The sequence below is a fragment of the Artemia franciscana genome, chromosome 20 (genome assembly GCF_032884065.1).
Source record: "Artemia franciscana chromosome 20, ASM3288406v1, whole genome shotgun sequence".
Classification (NCBI taxonomy): domain Eukaryota; kingdom Metazoa; phylum Arthropoda; class Branchiopoda; order Anostraca; family Artemiidae; genus Artemia; species Artemia franciscana.
The window spans coordinates 30958975-30982556 of record NC_088882.1 but is presented as its reverse complement, the minus strand read 5'-3'; the positions used below and the strand labels follow the sequence as shown (position 1 = coordinate 30982556).

The 23582-nt window shown below is 35.7% G+C and overlaps 1 protein-coding gene across 1 annotated transcript in view; it reads right to left on the bottom strand.

The window, feature by feature from the left end:
- The window catches only part of LOC136040110 (nuclear pore complex protein Nup107-like), a 104308-nt gene that overhangs the window by 6455 nt on the left and 74271 nt on the right, over window positions 1–23582 (bottom strand). Inside the window, exons 8-11 of the mRNA XM_065724205.1 lie at window positions 15176–15378; window positions 9295–9499; window positions 3212–3349; window positions 2080–2271 (exon numbers count right to left, since the gene is read on the bottom strand). Of these exons, the coding sequence (XP_065580277.1) occupies window positions 2080–2271; window positions 3212–3349; window positions 9295–9499; window positions 15176–15378 (738 nt within the window). The remainder of the gene's footprint in view (window positions 1–2079; window positions 2272–3211; window positions 3350–9294; window positions 9500–15175; window positions 15379–23582) is intronic.

The following is a 23582-nucleotide window of genomic DNA, read 5'->3' as shown; positions in this document are numbered from 1 at the left end:
GACTAGTATTCCTGATTATTATACAACTCAACAAAACTCTTGCGATATCTTTCATGTTTAGCGAAGATGGGAGTGAATTTGGGGACTTGTAGGGATTTTATACGGGACGGTTGGTTGCGGACGGGAAGGTAGGGTTGGGGGATAAACGTAACGCAATCGGAACGTAATTGCACAGCATTCGCTGCAGGCATATTGGACAATGACCTCCTTAGGCTAGTCTATGGTGCAGTCAGCGCTACAGAAGGAATATTGTCTGCAAACAAAGTTTTATAGAACAGCCTTTTGCACAGGCCTTGCTTATACAAAACAACACAACAATTCCTTATTGTTGCTTAAACTATAGTAACTTCAACTTTGAAAATGGCACTAAGCTAAAATCGATGTCCTGAAACGTGGAGTGGCCAGGTTCAAAAAGCTTCATTGTTATACTCCAGACGTGTGAATACTACGTCATAATGTCTTGCATCGTGTAGCTCATGATTTAATTACGATTTTTAGGCACACATGAATCTGACCATGTACCAAACTTTAAGACAATGTAACCACGTTTTGTTCAGCAAATCAGTAGCTTTCGCCAAAATAGAACATGCTGCATGTGATTCGGCAAAATCACTTTAAAGAAATAAAAAAAATGCAGTTCGGCAAAGGAGAACCGCAAAATGAAGACAGTTAGAGACGACCAAGCAATGTCAATTAGACTATTCGAAATATTTTTTTCTCTTACACAAGATACCGTTTGTAACTCAGTTTTGACAAAAACATTATTTCGGAGAAGCTACTTTCAGGCGACGCTGTCAGCATGCGAAAGCTATTTTTTTCTACGAAAAAGTTTAAAATATATTTTCATAGCCTAAAAGTAGACAGGCTCTCCTACCCAGAACTATTGGACAAAGCATAAAATATATTTTCATAGCCTAACAGTAGACAGGCTCCCCTACACAGAACTATTGGGCAAAGCATAAAATATATTTTCATAGCCTAACAGTAGACAGGCTCCCCTACACAGAACTATTGGGCAAAGCATAAAATATATTTTCATAGCCTAATAGTAGACAGGCTCCCCCACCCAGAACTATTGGGCAAAGCATAAAATATATTTTCATAGCCTAACAGTAGACAGGTTCCCCTACACAGAACTATTGGGCAAAGCAAAGCACTAGTGTCCGTTATTTTTTTAGAATGTTTTATCATCTCAGTCCCTTCATGTTACTTATAAATAAATTTCTTATAAAGCAAGTCGAAAGCACAGGCAAGGTCCTGTGTTAGGAGCATCTAAACCATTTTAAGAGGGAGAGTATCAACACAAAGATTATTTTTAGCTCTTATATAAACATACACAAAAAAACAAAACTAAAAAAAGATAAACTTATTTGACCGCTCATCCAGAGTTCACTCGAACAGAAATCTAAAGTTCTACTTCCCTGTTTAAGAGTCAAAAGGGATTCGAAGGGCTAGCTCCACACCTAAGTCCATTAATTCCCCAAACATGTCCAATCAAAATTTGAGATAGGCAGTTTGTTCAGCATAGCCGAAAGGCCCAATAACTACTTATTTTATGCACTTACATCTTGTTTGCCGATTGAAAGTCCCAATTGGGATACCGTTATTGTATCTCCTTCATTGTTTATTTTTGTGTCTGACCTATGTTATTATTTCTTACTTTATATTTTGGTATTCACTTTCTTTTAACTCAAAACACAACTTCGTTTCTTTTGAATTTTGTCAACAACTTCTCAATAAATTAGTGTCTATATCTCTACTTTTGGAATATTACTCTTTGGTCACTACAATATTTTAAAAAGCTCTTTCTAAACGCACATCAGTAATTCCTGAAAGTCGACTCTCTCATTTTTGATGTAAGCCTTTGGTCATTACAATATTTTAAAAAGCTCTTTCTAAACGCACATTAGTAATTGCTGAAAGTCAACTTTCCCATTTTTGTAATACAAGTCTTTGGTCATTACAATATTTTAAAAGGCTCTTTCTAAACGCAAATCAGTAATTGCTGAAAGTCGACTCTCCAATTTTTGTAATGAAAGTCTTTGGTCATTTATTTTAAAAAGCTCTTTCTAAACTCACATCAGTAATTGCTGAAAGTCGACTTTCCCATTTCTTCAAGTCCTTTTTGTACAAATGCTCTTTCTTTTCGAATGCCAATTGTTCAGCATAATGGTGACTTCCCATCGGCCCTTCAAGAGTTTTTGGCTTCGTTGGAGGGCAAGGCTTTGAGTTCAATACCATAAGCCAGTTTTCGAAAGCTTCCTGGCATTGCTGAAAAAATTAAATAATTGGATTTCTTCTGAAAAAGTAAATCAAGCAAAAGAGAAAACGATGGTAAAAAATTACAGGAGAAGAAGAACATAGGACAAAGAAGCTAAACGAAGATAACAAAATATAGAAGAAGTAAACAAGACACAAGTTTAACAAAGAACGATGAAGAAGAGAAGCTAAAGAGTAACACGATAGTTATGCTAATGCATAGTTTGATTATTTTAGAGGGTGTGTGCCATGGAACAGACCTGGTTGTAACTGAATTTAGATAACAACGTAATTAAAGCAAAAGTATTTACTGGGGTAATGCTGGAAAAGAAGTACACATTAGTATTTGGTTAGAAGACAATGGATAGTGAGAATTGCGTATAAATATAAGCTCGCCACGTGCCAAGTTCCAGGGACCGAGTGATGTTAGGTACTTAAACTAAAGGGAGAATTGCCAATGCATGATGATTACCTTAAATCATAGAAAAGTATCTGATTGCTTTAAGTACCCTACGAATTGAATCAGCAATGGCTCCCCACACAGAATTTTTACAACAAAACTGTACAAGATGTGACTGATTGTGATAGATTGTTGAAAATGCTAAAGAAATCTAGGCTGACAAAAAAAAATATGATTTCTGAATATACAAACGACCCCATCCATTTAAAATCTCATTAGTACCCATGTATGAATATATGACAATTAAAAAACCCAGAACTATTTGACCCCATGGACTTTTCACAATAAGTCCATCTGTTAATTCGTGCTGCAACATTGAAAATTTTGATCTTTCAGTATTAGGGTCAATCCTGAACAATTAGATTCTCAAGTCATGAATTTAACCCTTCAATAACGGGGAACTCCTACGTGGGGTGATGCTTTCACTATTATCCGGAGAGCCACTACATCCATAGAAACTGCCCATCCTGGCTAATGAAAGTTATACCATACCAAATACGACCGCACACAAATGTGCTCTCTAATAGCATTTTCTTCCTTAGAGGGTAAAGCTCCTTCTTCTTCATTATCATCAACACTCATTGCTTCAATGCATTCTTGCTTAACCAAATCCACAATATTGTCAGGCAACTGAAAAGAGAAAATAATAAAAACGATATTAGTAATTTTAACCAGAGAAAAATAAACCTCACACAGGGCGGGGAATTTATATATTTTTTTTTTCGGAACAGGGATTTTTTAAGTTTTGAACAAAAAAATAATAATAACCATATGAAACCAGGTCAAAAAATACAAGAAAACTGTTTTAAAGAAGAAGAAGTTCCTCTAATAATTGAAAAATTAAGTTATAAGCAAACAAATTATATTTGAAAATATATTTTTTTTCAAAATCATATGATTCTACAGATAAGGCGTTTGTTGCCTCTTTAGTAAGTTGAGGTCTAGTCTAATACACAACCATTGGTACTGCTCCTTTCCCATCCCAATCTAACCTAAGCCTTCCTCTTTAGAACGTCCTAAAAGTTCCAATTTCCCTTAAATTTTTCTTTAGGATATCCACCATTTCCATTTGGAGACGACCTGCTTTTCGTTTAGCCCTAGATGGTTATCCGAAAAGTACGATCTTTGGCAATTTGTCACCCTTCATCTGCCAAAAGGCTCCTATCCATCTTAGTCTTTCTATCATTATAGCCCTTGAAAACGGGATTGACCCGCATTTTCAAACAGCTTATTGGTTGAAATACAGTCAGTCAGACGAGTACCAAGAACCATCCATAGACAATTTTCCTTGGAACACATTTAACACCCGCCCCATCCATCTTCCGGAGTGCGCACGCTTCAGATCCATACTTGAAACTATCATCAATATAGCTTCCAATATTCTAAACTTAATTCGCAGACTTATCATCCTATTCTTCTAAACTTTTTAAACTATGAAAAAACAACCAGTGTCTATTTTTTAACATCTTCACTCGAACTACCATCTTCACTGATAATACTACCTAGGTAAGTAAAGCTCTTCATTTTATCGATATTTTCTTTAGCCAAAATCCCCTCTGAGCCTTCACCTATTCCCAGTCTTAGCGACTTAGTCTTATTAAAACTAATATTCAAGCCTATCCTTACACCCTCAACTCTCAAAAATTCAAAAAACTCATTCATTACGCTAACATTTTCAGCTTAGACGCTCAAATCATCAGCATAATCTAAGTCTAGGAGAGTTTAACTTAGCCATTTGATTACTTGCTTTCGCATAACCTTTGCTGTGCTCCTTAGGACTAGTCCCTGAAAATAATCCCTATAAATGGGGACCACACTTAGATCCTGATTCATTACGAAACCAGCAACTCACCAGATTTTCTAGCTTAACTGCAGCAATATTATTTTCGTACATAGCATTTTTCACCTTAGTGTATTTATCTGATACCTTCACTAAAGTTGATCAATCAGCAGAATCATACACTTGTTCATAATCTATAAATTAAAGCACTAAAGGGGTTTGATGGTTTGACTCAGACACTTTTCAATTATAAATAATGAAATATATCTTCTCAATTATAATATATCTTCTCAATTATTAATCTAAGAGGGAAAATTTGGTCGACGCGTCCTCTCCCCTTCCTAAGACTACACTGTTTTTCTTTTAAAAATTTATGTACATCATATTTAGGTTTAAAAAGTATCATAATACTAAATATTTCCTTCCTACATAAGCAAAGCAAATGCCCCTAAAATTACCACAATCATTCTTATCACCTTTCTTATAAAGGAGTTTAAATAAAGATTTTATAAAATCAATACGTGCTTCCCTTTTTCAAAAAATCATATTTATAATCTTCAGTAGTTTATGAACCACCATATTAAAATCAACTTTAAAAACACCATATTTAGAAAGAACTCATTTGCCAAACTATCAGCACTTGGTGTCTTGTTATTTTTCACTTCTTTTAATCCTGTCACTAAATCTTTCTCATAAAATAAATCTCCCTTCACTTTTAAAGTGTTACATACTTTTTCGTCCTCTTCTACATCCTATCCTGTTACTTTATCATGGTTTAGCATGTTTTCAAAACGTTATACCCAGGCACGTATGCAGAAATTTTTTTTTTTTTTTTTGGGGGGGGGGGGGCAAAAACTTCGAAACAACAGATATAAAGTAGCACTTTTTTATTTAGTGATGCAAAAAGCACGTATATCGGAAAATACAGATTAACTTTAATCTGTAGTGTTGTAGCGAATGGGGGGAAGATGACTGAAGCCTCAAAAGTACGTTTTAGGCTCAGGTTATGTTCATAGCGATTTAGAACCAGTGATTAATCTATTATATCCTACTGAAAGGGGAATTTTAGGGTTAACAGTGCAATATGGGTGCTGTGGGGGGTAGTTCTTCTATTGCAAAAACGTAGATTTTAATGAAAAATGACAGTTTCCAAAATTAATCCATTAAAAGCAGTACTTTATCCTGAAAAGGGGGGATAAACGCCTTAATATCAAGGATAATTATATTTTCTGGGGAAACCAAACTCTCTTAAAATAAAAAAAAATAATAAAATAAAAAAAAAACACAGTACAATTGCTAATTACTTCAAAGAGGGTAAAAAGTTAGACAGAAAATGGGTTAATAATTTGGCAGTGACTTGACCGGATAATTGCATGCTGTAAAATCCCCCCAATAAGGCTTCACAAATGTATCTAGATTCTTAATAAATGTCCCACTTTTGCCAGAAATCCCAAGAAACCATGGGGAAATTAAACATTTCACAAAATTTCGGGGGGGGGGGGGGCGGGCCCAAAGCCCCCCCCCCCCCCTGCGCACGTGCCAGGTTATACCCATCTCTTCCGCTCTTGCCTTACCATAAATTATGGCCCTTTTCCTATTTTTATCTGGAACAAAATCAGATATACTTTTTCTTTTAAATTCTTTAATATGTCGGTTAAATATTTTACTTATTAGGCTGTCTGGCTACATCTTTCAACTCTTCAGCCATGTCATCCATGGCATCCTTAATTCACATCCTTAATTTATAATTCACACATCCTTAATCATACATCCTTAATTCACACATCTTTAATTCATATTTTATTGTTATCTCCACCTTCCTTACATTCCTTTTGTTTCTATAGAACCTATCACTCAGATATTTTTTGTAGAAGCCCATCCTCCTCTCTACTAAAGTTAAATCACTTTCGCTTACATTCCTGGTTCCGATTCTAGCTTCCCTCCCTGAAACAACATCTACAACTTCACACAATATTTTCCAAATTGATTCAGAAACAGTAATTTTGACTTCAAAAATGAACTTATGGGAATTTCGTAAAATGGCTTGAAACCCCTCAAAAATGGCATCAGATGGACATGAAAATTCACCATTTGAACTGCCGTTTTCAGAAACCCAACACAGAAAAGTTACAGCCCCAATACAATGAAAATCTTTTTTTTTCCACTGCTAGCACACAACTAGCACAAATAGATGGCTGTTTAAAGGCTCATTCGATAGGAATTTGCAGTATATATTGGAACAACATTTACGGCTGTTTAAGGGGATATTTCATGGGAATTCGCAATTATCTATTTGCTTTTTTGAAAAACAAAACATAATATTCATTATGTTTTCAAAGCGATTTTCGAAAAACAACTACATGTTTATATACACGATGATATAACATATGCATCTTCTTTTGACAAGGCTATGTGATATCATAACTACTTGATTCTGTTTCCTGATTGTCTTAAATGTCGTCAAGCATACTTTATAAATGACTCTATACACGGTAGATAACAACCATAAATAACTTGAAATCGAAAGTTTTTCCCCCAAGTGATATATTTATGAAACATAATTTTATAATTATTTTTTTGTATAATTATAAAAATAAATTTTATATATAACATTATATATGATTTTTTAATATAATACCCAATTTCCACATACAATTGGAATATTATTAAAAACCTACGTAATTGGAATTTATTGAGTATAAAAGAGACTATAAAGAGACTACAAGGAACTATAAAGAGACTATAAAAGAGATTAAATAAAAAAAACAAGTTTTTTTAAATGAAAGTAAGGAGTGACATTAAAACTTGAAACGAACAGAAATTACTCCGTATATGAAAGGGGCTTTTCCTTCTCAACGCCCCGTTCTTTACGCTAAAGTTTGACTCTTTCTCTTAACTCTACATTTTAAACATTCTAAAACATAAGTAACAGATATACGTAACTTATAAATTAACTTACGTAAAGATTTTTTGTATTCTTATGTTTTTATTACATATATGAGGGGGTTCGCCCCCTCGTCAGTACCTCGCTCTTTACACTAAAGCTTAAATTTTGTCCCAATTCATTAGGAATGACCCCTGAATCACAAAAGCCGCAGAATAAATAGTTGAAATTACTAAAAATACTTTAGCGTAAAGAGCGAGGTATTAGGAGGAGGTGAGCCCCTCATATGGGTAATAATTTCTGTTCGTTTTAAGTTTTAATGCTGCTGCTTACTTCCAACTGAAAAAAGCTTTTTCATTGTTTTTTTTAAGTAATGCTAGTAAATCCTGCGCTCCCTTCATGGAAATTTTCTTCCCCCATGGGAAATTCCTCGATGGAAAGCTCCCCCAGCATATCCCCCTCTTCTCAACCCCTGCCTTCAACCAAAAAATCCTCCTGAAAACACCTGTACACTTCCCAATAGCCATTACTATATGTAAGCACTGGTCAAAGTTTTGAACTTGTAACCCCTCCCACGGGGACTTTGGGGGAGTAAGTCGTTCCCAAAGACATATTTATGAGGTTTTTCGACTACGTTGAATAAAATGGCTACCTCAGAATTTTGATCTGTTGACTTTGGGAAAATAATTAGCGTGGGAGGCGGCCTAGGTGCCCTCCAATTTTTTTGGTCACTTAAAAAGGGCATTAGAACTTTTCATTTCCGTTAGAATGAGCCCTCTCGCAACATTCTAGGACAACTGGGTCGATACGATCATCCCTGGGAAAAAAGCATAAAAAACAAAAAAAAACAAACCAACAAATAAACACGCATCCGTGATCTGCCTTCTGGCAAAAAATATAAAATTCCACATTTTTGTAGATAGGAGCTTGAAACTTCTACAACAGGATTCTCTGAAACGCTGAATCTGATGGTGTGATTTTCGTTAAGATTCTATGAGTTTAGGGGGTGTTTCCCCCTATTTTCTAAAATAACACGAATTTTCTTAGACTCGTAACTTTTGATGGGTAAGACTAAGCTTGATGAAACTTGTATATTTAAAATCAGCATTAAAATGCGATTCTTTTGATGTAGCTATTGGTACCAAAATTCCATTTTTTAGACTTTTGGTTACTATTGAGCCGGGTCGCTCCTTACTACAGTTCGTTACCACAAAGTGTTTGACTAAAAGACACTGTAAGGAGGCTATAAAGAGACTCCAAGGTATAACAAAAAACTAAGACAATCTGAAGTTACCTGGTTAATATGGAACTAACAGGGAAGACGAAGATAATGTGTACCACCGAATGAGCTAATTGTGATACTGTATGATAACATATGACAGATCAATAATGTATTAGAACTATTCATGACTAACATACTTTGTACAGTTGGATTATTGAACCATTTATTAAAAGCTTTTGCTTAACATCGTCCATATATGTCCTAGATACTATAGCTATGAAGAAGAGTTAGGTATGACGAAATGGTAGAAAAGGAAATAGTTTTTCTATTCTCATTATTGTTCCTTAACTATTCAATCTTTAAAGTTCCAATTTACTTGATGTATTATAGAATTAAGATTATATAAGAGATTAAAAAGAGTTGAAAAAAATATTAAATTTTTTAAAAACTTCCTAGTTTTGTTTGCTAATTTTTTTATTATATTATGATAAATGATATTATATATATGATATATTATGATAAAAAACGTCCTGTTCTTTCTATCAATTTCTTGATACGTATTCAGCAGTTGAGTCTTACCGCTCCGTCAATGACTTAGTTCTTTGATACAAAAAAAGAGTCTATTGGAACTGCAAAATATTAAAAATTACACTAGAGGAACTATCTAGACCTTGAACAGGGTTACTAACCATATCCAATGTGCCAGCCACATTTTCAAGGTCACCAACCAGCAAGAATTCACGACAAAGCGCATTGTTGTGGAAAATCGCGTCTCCGCAAAGAGGAACACCATCCCAAAGTAGCCATTGATGACCAAATATTTTGAAAACCGGAAGTGGTGGAATCTCTTCCACATCAGTTAATATACAAGGAAGGTCCTCCTCTTGCCGCTTCCTGAAATAAAAAGAAAATATATAAATAAAAAATTGCATTTTATTTCACTTAGAATGAATTGTGATCTCTCGTGGTTCAAGAGCAAAACAAAAGTTGTTGTGATGCAACCCCTCCCCTATCCCAAAAAATGGACCCACCCTCCCAAAAAAATTGTTTTTACTTTAAAAAAAATATTTTGCTAGAAAAAAATCCCTAGATCGTTAAGCTAAGGGGACCGTAATGGAATTGGGAAAATAGAAAAAAAATTCCCTAAAACAGGGTCCAGTAAAGACCCAGAAACGGGTCGATAATTTTTCCCCCCCTGAAACCATGTTTGGAAGGTGTGGCCGTAGAAATATCAGATTGGAAATCAAAAGTTCTATTGATTTATTAAATGGCCAAAAATGAATGGAGAGCCACCAGCGGCTACGCAGTGCCCATTTCTTCTACCCAACTTTCCCGGAATCCAAGCGAGTCGAAATTTTAAGATACATGTCCCGGAACAGGCGTTGTAAGTTATGCCCTGGGGGCATATATGGTTCTTATGAAAGATAACAAAAATTCAGGTGTCGACACAGCCCCTCCCCCTCCCTAGAGCCCGGAACAGGCGTTGTAATTTATGCCCTGGGAGCATGAAAGATAACAAAAACTCCGGTGTCGACAGTCCTCCAGAGCCCGGAACAGGCGTTCTAAGTTATTCCCTGGGGGCATTTATGGTTCTTATGGAAGGGCTGCTAGCATAAACTTCAGAGAGGGCTCATTTGATTGGGAATTGAAAGTTCTAGTTCACTTTTTAAGCCAAAAATGATCAGAGGGCAGCTATTATCCTGGATTCTGAAAAGTAACCACTGTTAGTAGATACATTTTAGCAGAAAAGACAGCGAACTCCGGTCTCGGTTGTCCAATAAATTAGAAGCTCTTAAAAACCGTTTGCTAGTCCAAGATTCCGAGAATATTCTAAGAGCATACACTGGAAACAAAACACACCCGTGAGAAAATCAAGAAACCAGTTTAAAATTAATTGCAGCATGTCAAAAATAAATTGGGAGGTGGGATGAATTTGAAACATTTGGGTTATTATAGAGAAAAGAAGGGAGAAGTGTGGGACAAGAACTTCAAATTTTGCATCATGTGGAGAAAAAAATTGTTTCAGACCCACTTTGCGACGCAAGATTTAAAAAGCAAGATTCTTACAAGATGTAAAATCTATGGTGAGCGATGCTGCAAGGTAAATCAAAACAAAATTATGTGTAATAAGGTTATCTGTCACTAATATCTCGTGGGTGACTCGGGGTATCATATTGAGAGATTTAGGGAAATCTATAAAAGGGGGACGGGATGAGACACATGGGCTTTGAGTGAACTTTGAATGGCAAGAGGATAGAGAAGGCATAAAAATATTTTGTTTAAAAATATTTTGACACTTCCAGCCCCCATCTGCCTGAAATCTATTCAAGACGAAGTAGGTATGTAAATAAAAAGGTGCTATATTAACAGAAATCCAAACTACCAAAAGAACGGAATAAGAGATTGAATTGATACTTCCAGAAGGTTTTTAGGGTTTAAGTGCATTCCAAACTTTGACTTGGCAGAATAAGGGCAGAGGCCAATTGGCCTGGGAAACTTTAAACTAAAACTTTCAAGTAGTATGCACATAGTGGGAGCACTCTAAAACCGTGCTAGAGGAGGGAATATTCCGTCTCAATTACCTAACATCTTTACACAACAACCCAAAAAGCCCCAATGAGAATTAAAATTTATCAAGTGTGAGTAGCGAAGTAAATCAAAAGGTATTATGTGATTACGAGGTTATCAAGTGGAAAATTTCATAGAGTAATATGAGTCTAAGTGGACTTCAAATTTTGACTTGGGAGAGGGGAAAGAGGATGGGGCCAAATTTTTTCTCCGATCTCCCTAAACGTTCTATTATAAGCCTCTATAGGACTTATAGTCTATTTACAGTTAAGCACTGAGGTAAACCTCCTGACACTATGTCTACTAAATTATCAAAACAACGTATCTGCAATATCCTAAGAACTGCGTCGGGAATCATTTCTGAACTTTTACAGCACTGTAGGGGATAAAGCGGTGAAAAATTTTCATCTTCTAAATATTGATTCTTCCATTGTTCTTGAATAATTGGAGTTTATATCCATGAGCTGTTGGATCAAGTGAACCCAAAGGCACAGGAAAAACAGGAACACAACTTCTTCCGACAACGAGCCCTAAGTTTTTTCTTTCCGGCCAGCTAGGAAACGTAATGTCTTAGTATGTATCAGATTAACGACGCTTCTTGACTACTAAGGTCCCTGCGTCGGCCCTGCAGTGCATTGCTGCAGCATGATTCGATCTCTGGGTCCCGTATTACCAAGCTAAGGTCCAACCCACTGCGCCACCACAGGACTGTAATGTCTTAGTTCAACCCAGTTCCTCAAATTTTGAATATTTTTGATCATTCCAGGCCAGAAGACTGCAATACTTGAGAGACAAAGAAACGGGTTCTTATATTTCGTTTCAAATCAGTTTGAAAAATCAGTTGGATCTTTATGCACACACGCGAAAAAGTGATTTTCTTTGTTGCTCAAGATAAGGGACTATTATTTTTGTATACGAAGTTTTCGGTTATGGAGATAACAGTGGGGCAGTTTTTATGCCGATTTCACACCGTTGTAGTGAGGTTTTGGCCTATTTTTAAAAGTTCGCTTAAATTTGTTTTTGTAGTACACTTTTACCATTAGGATGAATCAGAATAATGGATATCATTCCCGAATTAACTCTAAATAAAGACTCTTCCTCATTGGACAGTTTTTCTTAGGATACGTATTAAAAAAGTTAGGTTATTATGGGATGTAATTCTTTCCTTACTAGGCTGGAGAGCATGCCACAACCATTATAACAGATTTGAACCTAACAACGGCTAAACCAACTTGCGATAACAAAAACGGACACTGAATATTTTGGTCCCTGATGGCTTTAAAATTCAAAAAATTTAAACAGACCAAGCTATAGCCGAAAAAAGGCAATATATTCTGAAAATTGTTTATGAAACCAGAAACTTGGTTCACGAGTTTTCATTACTCAAATTGGTTTAACGTTACAGGACATATAGACGAGAAAGGAGGGGGGGCTACAACGGACACTAGAGCTAGGATAAAGACATGGTCTGATTGATGATATAAACCACACTCAGTCCAAGTTTGTTTTACCTAAGATCAGCTTACAAGTTACTATATATGTATGCTGGACTAGAAAAAAGAAGATAAAGAAAGAAAAAAAGATGATTAAATGATTTTGAAAGAAAATTGGTTTTATCAACTCACAAAAATCGCGAATGGGTGAAGCGTGATTTTTCTCCGATTGGAATGACATTTTCAGAATAAGAGGAACGAACAAAGAGAATATTACATTCTGGAACCAATATGTTTTACACCGATTTTTATCAGAAAAAATTTAATTTTTACCCAGATATGCAGTAAAATTTCAGACCCGGTCTAGACCCCAATAAAGCTTCAGGACCAAGGGAACTTCAAATAGAACAAGATATTAAGGAATCAAATAGGGTTGTGTTTATTCAGAACGTCCTGCTTTTACTATTTTTTTTTAAGATAACAAAATAAAGTTCTTTTTAATAAAATATCTTGACGCATTTAAACAAACAAACAGTTGCAACAAAATGCAACATAAAAAGGTTTCCTTAATAAAATAGTGTAGGTACAGTGTATGTACAGTTGCAACAAAATGCAACATAAAAAGGTTCTCTTAATAAAATAGTGTATGACGATACATGTTTATTCAAGGGTGTCAACAAACTGAAACAGGAACGGCTTCAGCCTTATAGAAAACCAAATCCGACAGGAATTTATGATTCATATGAACACTAATCCCACCATCCCAAATTATATATTAAAAATATTATTACAATTTCTTGAATAAAACGAGGGTTGATCGGAAACTTAAATTGAATATTCTAATTTTGTCCAAAAGTCAAATTACATTCCAAATTTTAATTCTTAAGTAGGGAATCTAACAAAAAAACTTAGTAAATACACCCAAAATTACCCAATAATGTAAACATGTCAATTAAAAACGAATATAAGTTTATTTTTTCAGAACTTAAATAGAAATAAGACCTCCAAACAAAGTTAAAGAACCAGTTAGGCTAGTGTGAAATGTTTTACGGCTCCATGGGCACAAGAGTGAATTCAAAACATGGTTGCAATTTAAAATCTACAGGGGAAGAGTAAATTTAAGATATTTCTTATTTAAGACTTCCCTATTCAGCAATGTAGTTTCAGTAAAAGATGTATACGAATTAATAATAATAAACAAATATTGGTGAAACTAGCCAAATATAACCTATAAAGGTGTTGTGCCAAACAGCTCAAAAAGCTGTAACTTTTTTTGGAAGGTGATAGTTGTTTCGGAGAATCATCAAGTCGCTAATATTTGAATTACGAACTATCTACCTTTATTGATTAGATTTACTCTTTCATCTTCGTGGTCAAACGTGGCAATACTGAAAAAGTTTTGAACTGCTCTTAAAACTTCGTAATTCTGAAGCAATCTTAAGAAAAGCTTTGAAAACTGTAGTTTTCGGATACAAATAGACCTATGATTGACCCAGAACGGCTATTTTTTTTAATATCATTTTCACTGTCAGTTCCAAATAAACAGCCCGACGCAACAACCAAACAACAATTCAAAACTAACATTCGAAACAATCATATTTCATTTTCACTGTTCATTCCTAACAACCAACTAAACAAAATAAGAATCCAAAACAACCATTACAAGCAATCAGATTTCATTTCCACTCTTAATTCCAAACAACCAACCAAACCGAAAAAAAATTAAAAAGAAACAATCCAAGCAATCGAATTTAATGTTCACTGTATATTCCAAACAAACAACCATATAACAACCAAAACAACCATCCAGACAATCTGATTCCGCTTTCACTGCCCTTGGTGCTTTAAAAATTTCAAGAATCTTGAATTACAAAATCACTCCATAATCGGTCCCAATGATCAGGGCAGTATCAAATAATTTTTTTCGGAGGGGGGAGGGGGGGTCTACAAAGAAAAAATGTCTATAAATGCATAAATTTTTTTATGTATTTTGTTATGTTTTTACGAATCAGACAAACAATGCAGGGGTGGGAATTCGAGTCCCCAAGCCAGCCGCCTGGATACGGCCTTGCCAATGATAAAAACTTCTACTTTATGCTAGAGTAGCATTTTTCTTCATCCTTAGCAATACAATGCTTAGTTTTCAGCAGCATTTTACGTAAAAAGAGATATAAAAAAAAAATTACTCCCCTAGCCTGGAAAACTTTACAGACTCAAAAAATTGAGAGCATAACATGTTTTCATAATAAAAAGAAAATTACGTTTTACAATCTACCAGAACGGCAATTTTTTGCGCCTGTACTGATACGTTTTTTAACGGTTCGTTCCTGAAAGAATTTATTATTCTACTCATCCTTCCTCCTTTTAAAGCTTCAGAAACTCAAAAGCATTATTACATCAGGTATGCCTTGCACTATGTCAATATTCATCGCCTCTGGCAATACAATGATTCGTAGTATGCTTTCCAAAAGAGTCATACCCTTCCCTCACCCGAGCCCCTTTTTGAGATCATTTCCAATGCTCATTAAATTTTGCTTGCACTGTAAATATTTATGATGCAAAATATTACCTTGTACTATGTGCTACCAAAACGGCAATTTTCTTCACATCTAGTCCACATCGTTTACCAAGTTCCAAAAGTCCATTTTTCTCCTCTAGAGGAATCGTAGTCAAGGACTCTAAATAGGCCGCATATACTAGAATTTGCTGCTCTTCGGGGAGTTCACTTGTATACCAAGCAATGAGGCCATGCTCGCTACAATCCTTCAATTCCTAAAAGAATCAAACACATATGTACCTTTACGTCATTATTAATTTAAAATCGGCCCAAAGATTCCACAGAAAAAAAGGAAGCAAAAATAACTGAAGGGAGTAACATTTCTAAATGTGACCCCCTCCCTTTTCCCTGGTGGCCCAATGGCCAGAATTGCTATTTTTTCACTATTAAAACTAAAACTGATTAAAAAAAATTCAATTATACACATTATTGTTACCATTCTTGGCAGGTTATTAGCCATTTATTTGTAAGTTGCATGTCTGGTTCATAAACTAACATCAACATTGTTTAAGCAGAGTGCAGAGTGACTTGAATCAAGATAATCGCTACAGAGTCCTTCAAAATCTCAAAAGTCAAATCCTGAAAATTGCAATAGTCAGTAACATGTGATGTACCTGCCGTAGGCGAAGAGTTTGTGCCCAAGTAGTATCTAAAGTCAGTGAAGTTTTCAGAAAAATAAACCGTTTTAGCGAAGACAAAAGTCGCTCTCCAATTAATCACCAAGACAAGTAACAGCCTGCTCAAATTGCACAACCGAGATCCTTCAATTCCGTCGTACCAAATAACCCTCCAAAAAGCTTAAAGGGCTCATATGAGCGTAAAACTTCACGCACATTAAAAACATATTACTTGAGACGTACGGACAAAGAAATAATTCTTTAGAAATTCATTGAAAATTGACTATAAACACCTTCAATATGAAGGTTTTGTATTTCTACTAGGCCACCGTTTAACCTGCCACATGATTGGTCACCTGGTTACCAATCGTCAGCATAATACACTATGCCCCAAATGTTATGCTACTGATCAAAAATCAACTTCCGATTTATGTCAAGTATATATTTATCAAACAAATTTATCTCAACCTAAAAAAAAACCTTAGCGTGTCTGGGGAGTGCTTTCTGTGTTGATTGCAAAACTACAAGTCATATATGCTATAGTGCAAAGTCCACAAAAATCACAAATCTCTCAATACATGAGTTCAAAAATTTGCTTATACTGATGAAATATAGATGCATCCATGACAATTATCATTCGTTTGCCTCCAAGAACATTTTCAAGCAAAGCAAACACGGCATGGACACTGTGTCATTCGATGACAAGACACCTTACTCTGTGCCTGTTAGGCAGTGGAATAGCAGAAGTAGACTCTCTGGTGGACATTTTAACATTTGTGAAATATTGCGTTCCAGTCTATTCGAAACAGATGGTCATCATATAACTCTAAGAGTTGATTCAGCTGATTCTGTTTATAAATGTTCATCTACCCACTGATGGTAATAATGTTAATTAAGTATATTCACTGGCATTATTATGTGATAAACTAAGATCCTTCATAGTTAAAAGTCAGCAGCGTGCACGTTACCCAGCATGACGACCGGTGATTTTGATTGCAATCTTTTGGAGCCCAATTTTCAACCTTTACAATGTCAAACACAGATCTAGGGTATGTTTGCTAAAGTTTTGTCCATATTAGACAAAACTTGTACTTTTACGTTAATCCACACATCCTGAAGAATATCTAACTTTGATAATAGTGCTGTACCATCGAGTCTAAAATCTGGTGACCAGGCAAAGTTGCTGATTATCAGTTATCTAATCACCTCCCGATACCATGCTAAATTTTTGTGCCTTTTTCTAGCTTCTGAAACATTCCATCTGGTCCCTAAACAGTTCAATATCGTCACGACTGGTACAAAAAACCAACCAAGTCCTGTTAATGGAGTCAGTTGACATTATTCTAAATTCATTAAAAAAAAACTTCCGATGAAAAATATTTTTTGAAGAATTCCGAAGAAATCCAAAGAAATAGAAACTTATAATAAATCAAACTCAAAACGATCAGAAATTACTACTGAGGAATAAATGAAACCCAAAACGAACAGAAATTAAATAAACAATCAATGCAAACAAAACAGGTACTAATATTATCGAATAAATAAATCTTAAAATGAGTGCAGCTTGAATTGAATATGCAAATCAAGCCTGAAACGAACAAAAGTCCACACAAACAAGAGTTTGCAGTTTTCCTCCTTCTCTCACTATGAAATTCTAAAACCTACTAAGTCATTGGCGCTTTGCTGAAAACTATATGTGTCTTGAATAGTCTTGGACAGTACAAATATAATCAAACTGAATATGTGATATAGAATGATGTTAATTGTTGAAAGATTATCAGTTCAAGATTTTATTTAACTGTAATTTCTATTTTCATTTTCAATGCTGTAACAACTGGAAAAAAAATTATTCGTAACATAATTCGTTTTCATTGAAGTTTCAATGACGTAGAAGGCTTTAGACTTTAACAGTTTGGAGAGGGGGGAGCGGCCCAAATCTTGTTTGTAGTGGAGCTACATTTGTCATGAACATTCTTCAATAGAACTAATAAAATTAAACTGAATATTTGATATATAATGATATTAATAGCTGAAAGCTCATCAGTTCCTGATGCATTTATACTGTAATTTTTATGTTTGTTTTCAATGTTGTTATAAATATAAAAGAGAATATTTGTAATACAATTCATTTTCAGTAAGGCGCCAATGACGCAGTAGCTTTTAGATATTTACAGTGAGAGAAGGAGGCTAACCCTAGAATCTTGTTTCTAAGGATTTGTGTTCGTTTCAGGCTTGATTTGCATATTCGACTGAAGTTCCACTCGTCTTAAGATTTACTTATTCATTTATATTAGTACCTATTGAATGTTTGTTTGCTATGATTGTTTATTTAATTCATGTTCGTTTTGGGTTTCATTTTTATTTCAATAGTAAAGTATTTTGTTCTTTTTAAGTTTAATTTTAATATTCAATTTAAATTTAACTCGTTTTAAAATTATTTATTCGTTTATATTAGTACTTGTTTTTTTTTTTGCTATGATTGTTTATTTAATTTCTGTTCGTTTTGAGTTTAATTTTTTTTCAATAGTAATTTCTGGTAGTTTTGAGTTTGAGTTATTGTAGGTTTCTTCTGATCATAAGTTTAAAGTAGCCTTTACTTTTCTTTGAAAACCTTATTTTTCGGAAAGTTTTTGTTTTGTTAATTTCTGTTCGTTTTTATTGCCTAAGTTCTAAGTATTCAAAATTACCTATTTCACAAAAAAAAAATTATTTCAAAATAAATTAACACTCCTGACAAAAACTAACAAAATTACACCGAGTATTTGATATATAATGATATTTATTGCTGAAAGCTCACTTGGTCAAGATTTTGCTTTACTCAGGGCCAGATTTAAAGTTTTGACGCTTCTGGGCCCAAGCGTTTTGCCACTCCGGCAAAACGCTTGTTTGCAAAATTTTTCGGGGTAGCCCCAAAACTTCGGGGATAGTGAAAGCCGCGGGGCCTTGGGGCCTATTGATAAATCCTCGCTTGGTTTCACTGCAATTTCTCATACATTCAGTAATAAAATATTGTTGATAATTTTTTTTGGGTGGGGGTATTGGGCTATGCAGGGAGGGCCAGGGGTCAGCTCCCTGAAGTTTTGGAATAAAATATCGTTAGTAAGTTTTTCAGTGGGGGTGGGGATCAGGCTTATCTGATCTTTGAACTATTTTAAAGACCCTCATATAAAAACATTATACTTCCCAGGGCATAACACACAAAACTTTCCCTCAGACTTTGGGGGAGGGGGGTTGTGTTGACCCTAGAGATTTTTTTATTTGATCTTCTGCTCCTATCGAAAAAAAAACTGATAGGATCAATTTAAGGCAAAGACGGCAGGGGGACTATTTGCCCTCTGGTCCCTTTGACTTTTAAAAAGGTAACTAGAACTTTCAATTTCTAATAGAATGAGCCACTTACGAAGTTTACTCTTCCTTAAAAACCTTATATACCCCAGGGGCATAATTTTAAATACTTGCCCCCCTCCCCGGGTTCTGGGGGGCTGTTGAAACCCCAGAGTTGTGATATTTGGTCCATTTTGGACAAAACAAATATGTCAAAAATTTAATGAGACACATTTGGGGAAAACAGGGTTGGTGGGGGGGGGAGCTATTTGTTATCGGATCACTTTTGACATTTAAAAAGGGAATTAGGATTTTCTGTTTCTTGACATTTGAGTCCCCTCTAAAGTTTATACGACCACCTCTTTCCTAAAAACTTTATATGCCTCCAGGGCATCAGTTACAACAATTCCTCTGGGCTCAGGGGGGTTATACTGACCCCGAAGTTTATGTCATCTGATCGTTGAATTATTTCCAACAAAACGGCTATGTCAAAATTTTGATCAGATTCTTTTGGGAAAAAAGAACGTGTGTGTGTGTGTGGGGGGGGGGGGGGTAAATTCCCTCCGATCACTTTTGATGACTCTTAAAAAGGTAACTAAAGCTTCCAATTTCGAATAACTTAAAATACTTGCCCCTGGAAAAGTGTTGTAAATGTAAGTGCCCCGTACTCTTGTTTGTAGCAATTTCTCTTGCGAGAGCAACACTTTGGCTTTGTCCCGTTTTTTTGTTTATTTATTATTTTTTTCCTATGCCACCGATGTCGGCTTATTCCTGGAAACTGGTAAGGGTCTAACCTGTGCGGTTTTTACGGAAAGTGTGGACCTCAGACAGGATTGATGAATATGGCATTACATTTTGGAAAGCTCCGCAGAACTCTTGCCTGGGGCCAAAAAGGATGGTTTTTGCTTGTCCACGAGCCAGAGCCTATGGTGTGCGAAGTGAAGTGGAGTTATGTAGCATATGTCAGAGAGGAGTATCTGAAGTTGTGCAGCCAAGCTTTCGTTTCATCAAACCATGTTTCTGCTTTCGAGTGGAAAGCTCGGTTCTAGCAGGCAGGCATCACTTTCAAATTGAAGATGGACTAAAATCTATAAGTGTTAAATATATGCGGCAGTTACCCAGCCCCACAGCCAATATACCTTCTTTGAATGATAAATAGAAAAATTTACAGAAGCAAAAAAGCGGCATTTTCCCACGGGTCCGAAAGTGCTGCCGTGATTTTCGCTGGATTTATCATTTGTTTTTACGGACTTGGGATTGAGGTAGAGAAATGTTATCAGATGTACCTCTTAAACTTTAAAAGTTCTGTCATTGCTAAAGAAATTGGAGCTTATCCTTTGCTCCTTTCTAAGTGGTAACGTTAGAAAGTTGGCCTACGGCAAAAAAAATCAACTTTTGAACTAAGATAGATAGAATTTTTTTCCGACGGCAATCGATAGCTCTTGATGAGTTGATCAAAGTATATGTCATTCATTTTTGATACAAAAATTCCTTCATGAGATATACTAGTTTGAAAGTTTCATGGGGTTGACAACTTCAGTAGTAGGGTACACACTGAAACCAAAAATAAGCCGATACCAATTGTGAGACATGTAGGGGACTTGTAAGGAAAGGTCAGCTGTTAGCTCATAATCATGTTCGGCAGTGGGGGGGGGGTGCAAATTTTGCTATTTGGTGTACCTATTATTTGTTTCCAGTGTACTTGATGATAAGGCCGAGTTGGTTCAAGTGGTAAGACATGTAGGGGACTTGTAAGTAATAATCGTCTGTTAGGCTACAATCATCTTTAGTGAAGAGGTGTTTGTAACCTTTGCTAGATGGTGTAGCCTACCCATACTCACTGTAACCTAGAATTAAGTGTTTACGCAACGGGTACAAACGATCACATAAAACAACGAGGCAGTTTCGTAATAATTAATAGAGTGTCATCTATGGTATTTTGATCCTGAAAAGTTACGGATAGCTTTAAAATACCAACTAGATTATATAAGATATTGTTCCAAGTTTTGATCCGTCACGATGTCTACGATTGAAAAGGATAAAGTTCAACTGGCTGCAAAGTCAATTTAGTCCCTTCTTTCGATATTCTTTTGTTATTGTTGTTTTTTCAACCCTGAGGAATAGCCTTTGATCATGTAATTACTGATCGCGTTCTTCTTTGAACATAACGTTTTAAAAGCTTCGATAGGCTGACAACTTCAGCGTTTAACCGATAGCAAAGAAATAAAACCAAAGTGTTGCTCTCGCAACACTTTATTCGGCGAAGCCGGACAAAGGTTGCCGCAACACTAGGTCTAGTTTTGTTTGTTTTAAGCTTGATTTGCACATTGAATTTAAGTTTTGCTCGTTTTAAGATTTATTTATTCATTCATAGTAATCCGTGTTGTGTGTTTTTTTTTTCTATGTTTCTTTATTCAATTTATGTTCATTTTGGGGTTTTCAACTAGACCTTTCAATTCCTAATTAAATGATGCCCCAGACTCTGGAGGGTTGTGTCGAACCAAAGTTTTTGCTATTTGATGTTTAAACTATTTTGAACAAAATAGCTATCTCAAAAATTTTGATCGGATACATTTGGGAAAAAAGAGCCGGAAGGGAGGAGGGCTAGTTTCCTCCGATCACTTTTAACTTTTATACTAGCTATTCTAATTCGCATTTAAATGAGCTCCACCGAAGTTTATACGACCATGCCTTCCATAAAAACCTTATATGCCTTCGGTGCATAATTTACAACACATGCGCTTGGGTTCCGGGGGTCTGTATTATCCCTAGTGTTTTTGTTATATGATCTTCTGTCTACTTTGAACAAAAATGCAATGTAAAACATACACAAATCGGGAAAAGAGGATGAGGATGGGAGGGGCTAGTTACCGTTGGATAACTTACTACTCTTAAAAAAGAAATTAAAGCTTTCAATTTCTAATTATTTGAGTCTCAACGGAAGTTTGTATAACCGCCTCTTCCATAAAACCCTTATAGGCACCCAGTGTATAAGTTACAACCCTTCCCCAGGGCTCTGGGAGGGGTTATGTTAACCCAGAAGTATTTGTCATCTGATCATTTGTCTATTTCAAACAAACTGGCTGTCTCAAAATTTTCATCAGATCCACTTGGAAAAAAAGAGGATATGGAGGGGGGTAGATGCCCTACGATCATATTTGACTCACAAAAAGATAACCAGAAATTTCATTTTCCAATCAAATGAACCACCTCTGAAGTTAATACAAAAACCTTATACGCCCCAGGAGCATAACTTGCTCCCAGGCTCTGGGGGTTGTGTCGACCACGGAGTTTTGTTATCTGATGTCTGAACTATTTTTAACAAAATGACTATCTCAAAATCTTTATCTGATGGGTTTAAGGAAAAAGAGCGCAGGGTTAGCATGCTAGTTGCCCTCCTATCTCTTTTGACTCTTAAAAGGTGAAATAGAACATTCAATTTCCAATCAAATGAGCCCCCTCTGAAATTTATATGAGCACCACTCCCATAAGAACCACATATACCCCAGGGCACAAATTACAATGCCTGACCATTGGTCCCTGAGGGGTTGTCGGAGTTTTTGTTATGATCTTTGGACTATTTTTAACAAAATGGACTATGTTTAATCTCAAAATTTTTATCGGATGTATTTGGCGAGAAAGGGCCTAGAGGAGGGGGTACTAGTTGTCCTATGATCACTTTTGACTCTTACTAAGGGCACTAGAACTTCTGATTTCCAATTGAATTCCCCCCCTCCGAAATTTATACGATTCCCCCTTCCAATATGAAGTGCCTCGAGATCATATAAATAAATATTAAAACACTGGAGCCTTCTGGCATTTACTATGGGCAACGCTATAGCGTTGCTTCTGATAAAATTCACTTGCAACTTCATCTCTTCCAAAAAATCACACGTTGCCCTGGACCGATATTTAGACTTCTTTAGGTGTTTACTGAGCCAAAATATTCCAAAGTCAACGTTTTGAAGAAATATAAGCAGTTCTTTTGCATCGAGTTCTGAAAGGAATCATTCGTAGACGGTCGACAAAGTCCAATCTTATGACTTCATGCAGTCACGCAAAGCTATTGGTTCGCTCTCTGGAAATAGTCTGCCTAAAATTTTAGGGCTCATTAATTGTAGAAGGATTCCCACAAAACCAAAGTTCTCCAAGATTGTTGTTGAGCATCATCTTATTGGTAATTACTCTTCTTGAACAAAACAAAGTTGGAATATGGTTTTCCAGTTTGTGTCTCGTTCAGCAGCCTCTTCAACTGCACCTGCTTCTGACGTTTCTGAAGATGAGTGGTATGTGTCTTACGACTCCGAGTTATCGCGCTCCTGGTGCTTTCATAGAGTAATCTATGAAGTGACCCTAGACAATTTCTTGCCCTCTCATCCAGATATTGACTATGTTGATAGTCTTCACCCCAAGAATATGTATTCAAAAGCTAAAATGGAAGTCCTCACTCAGTGTCCATGGAGCTAGTGCGATGAATC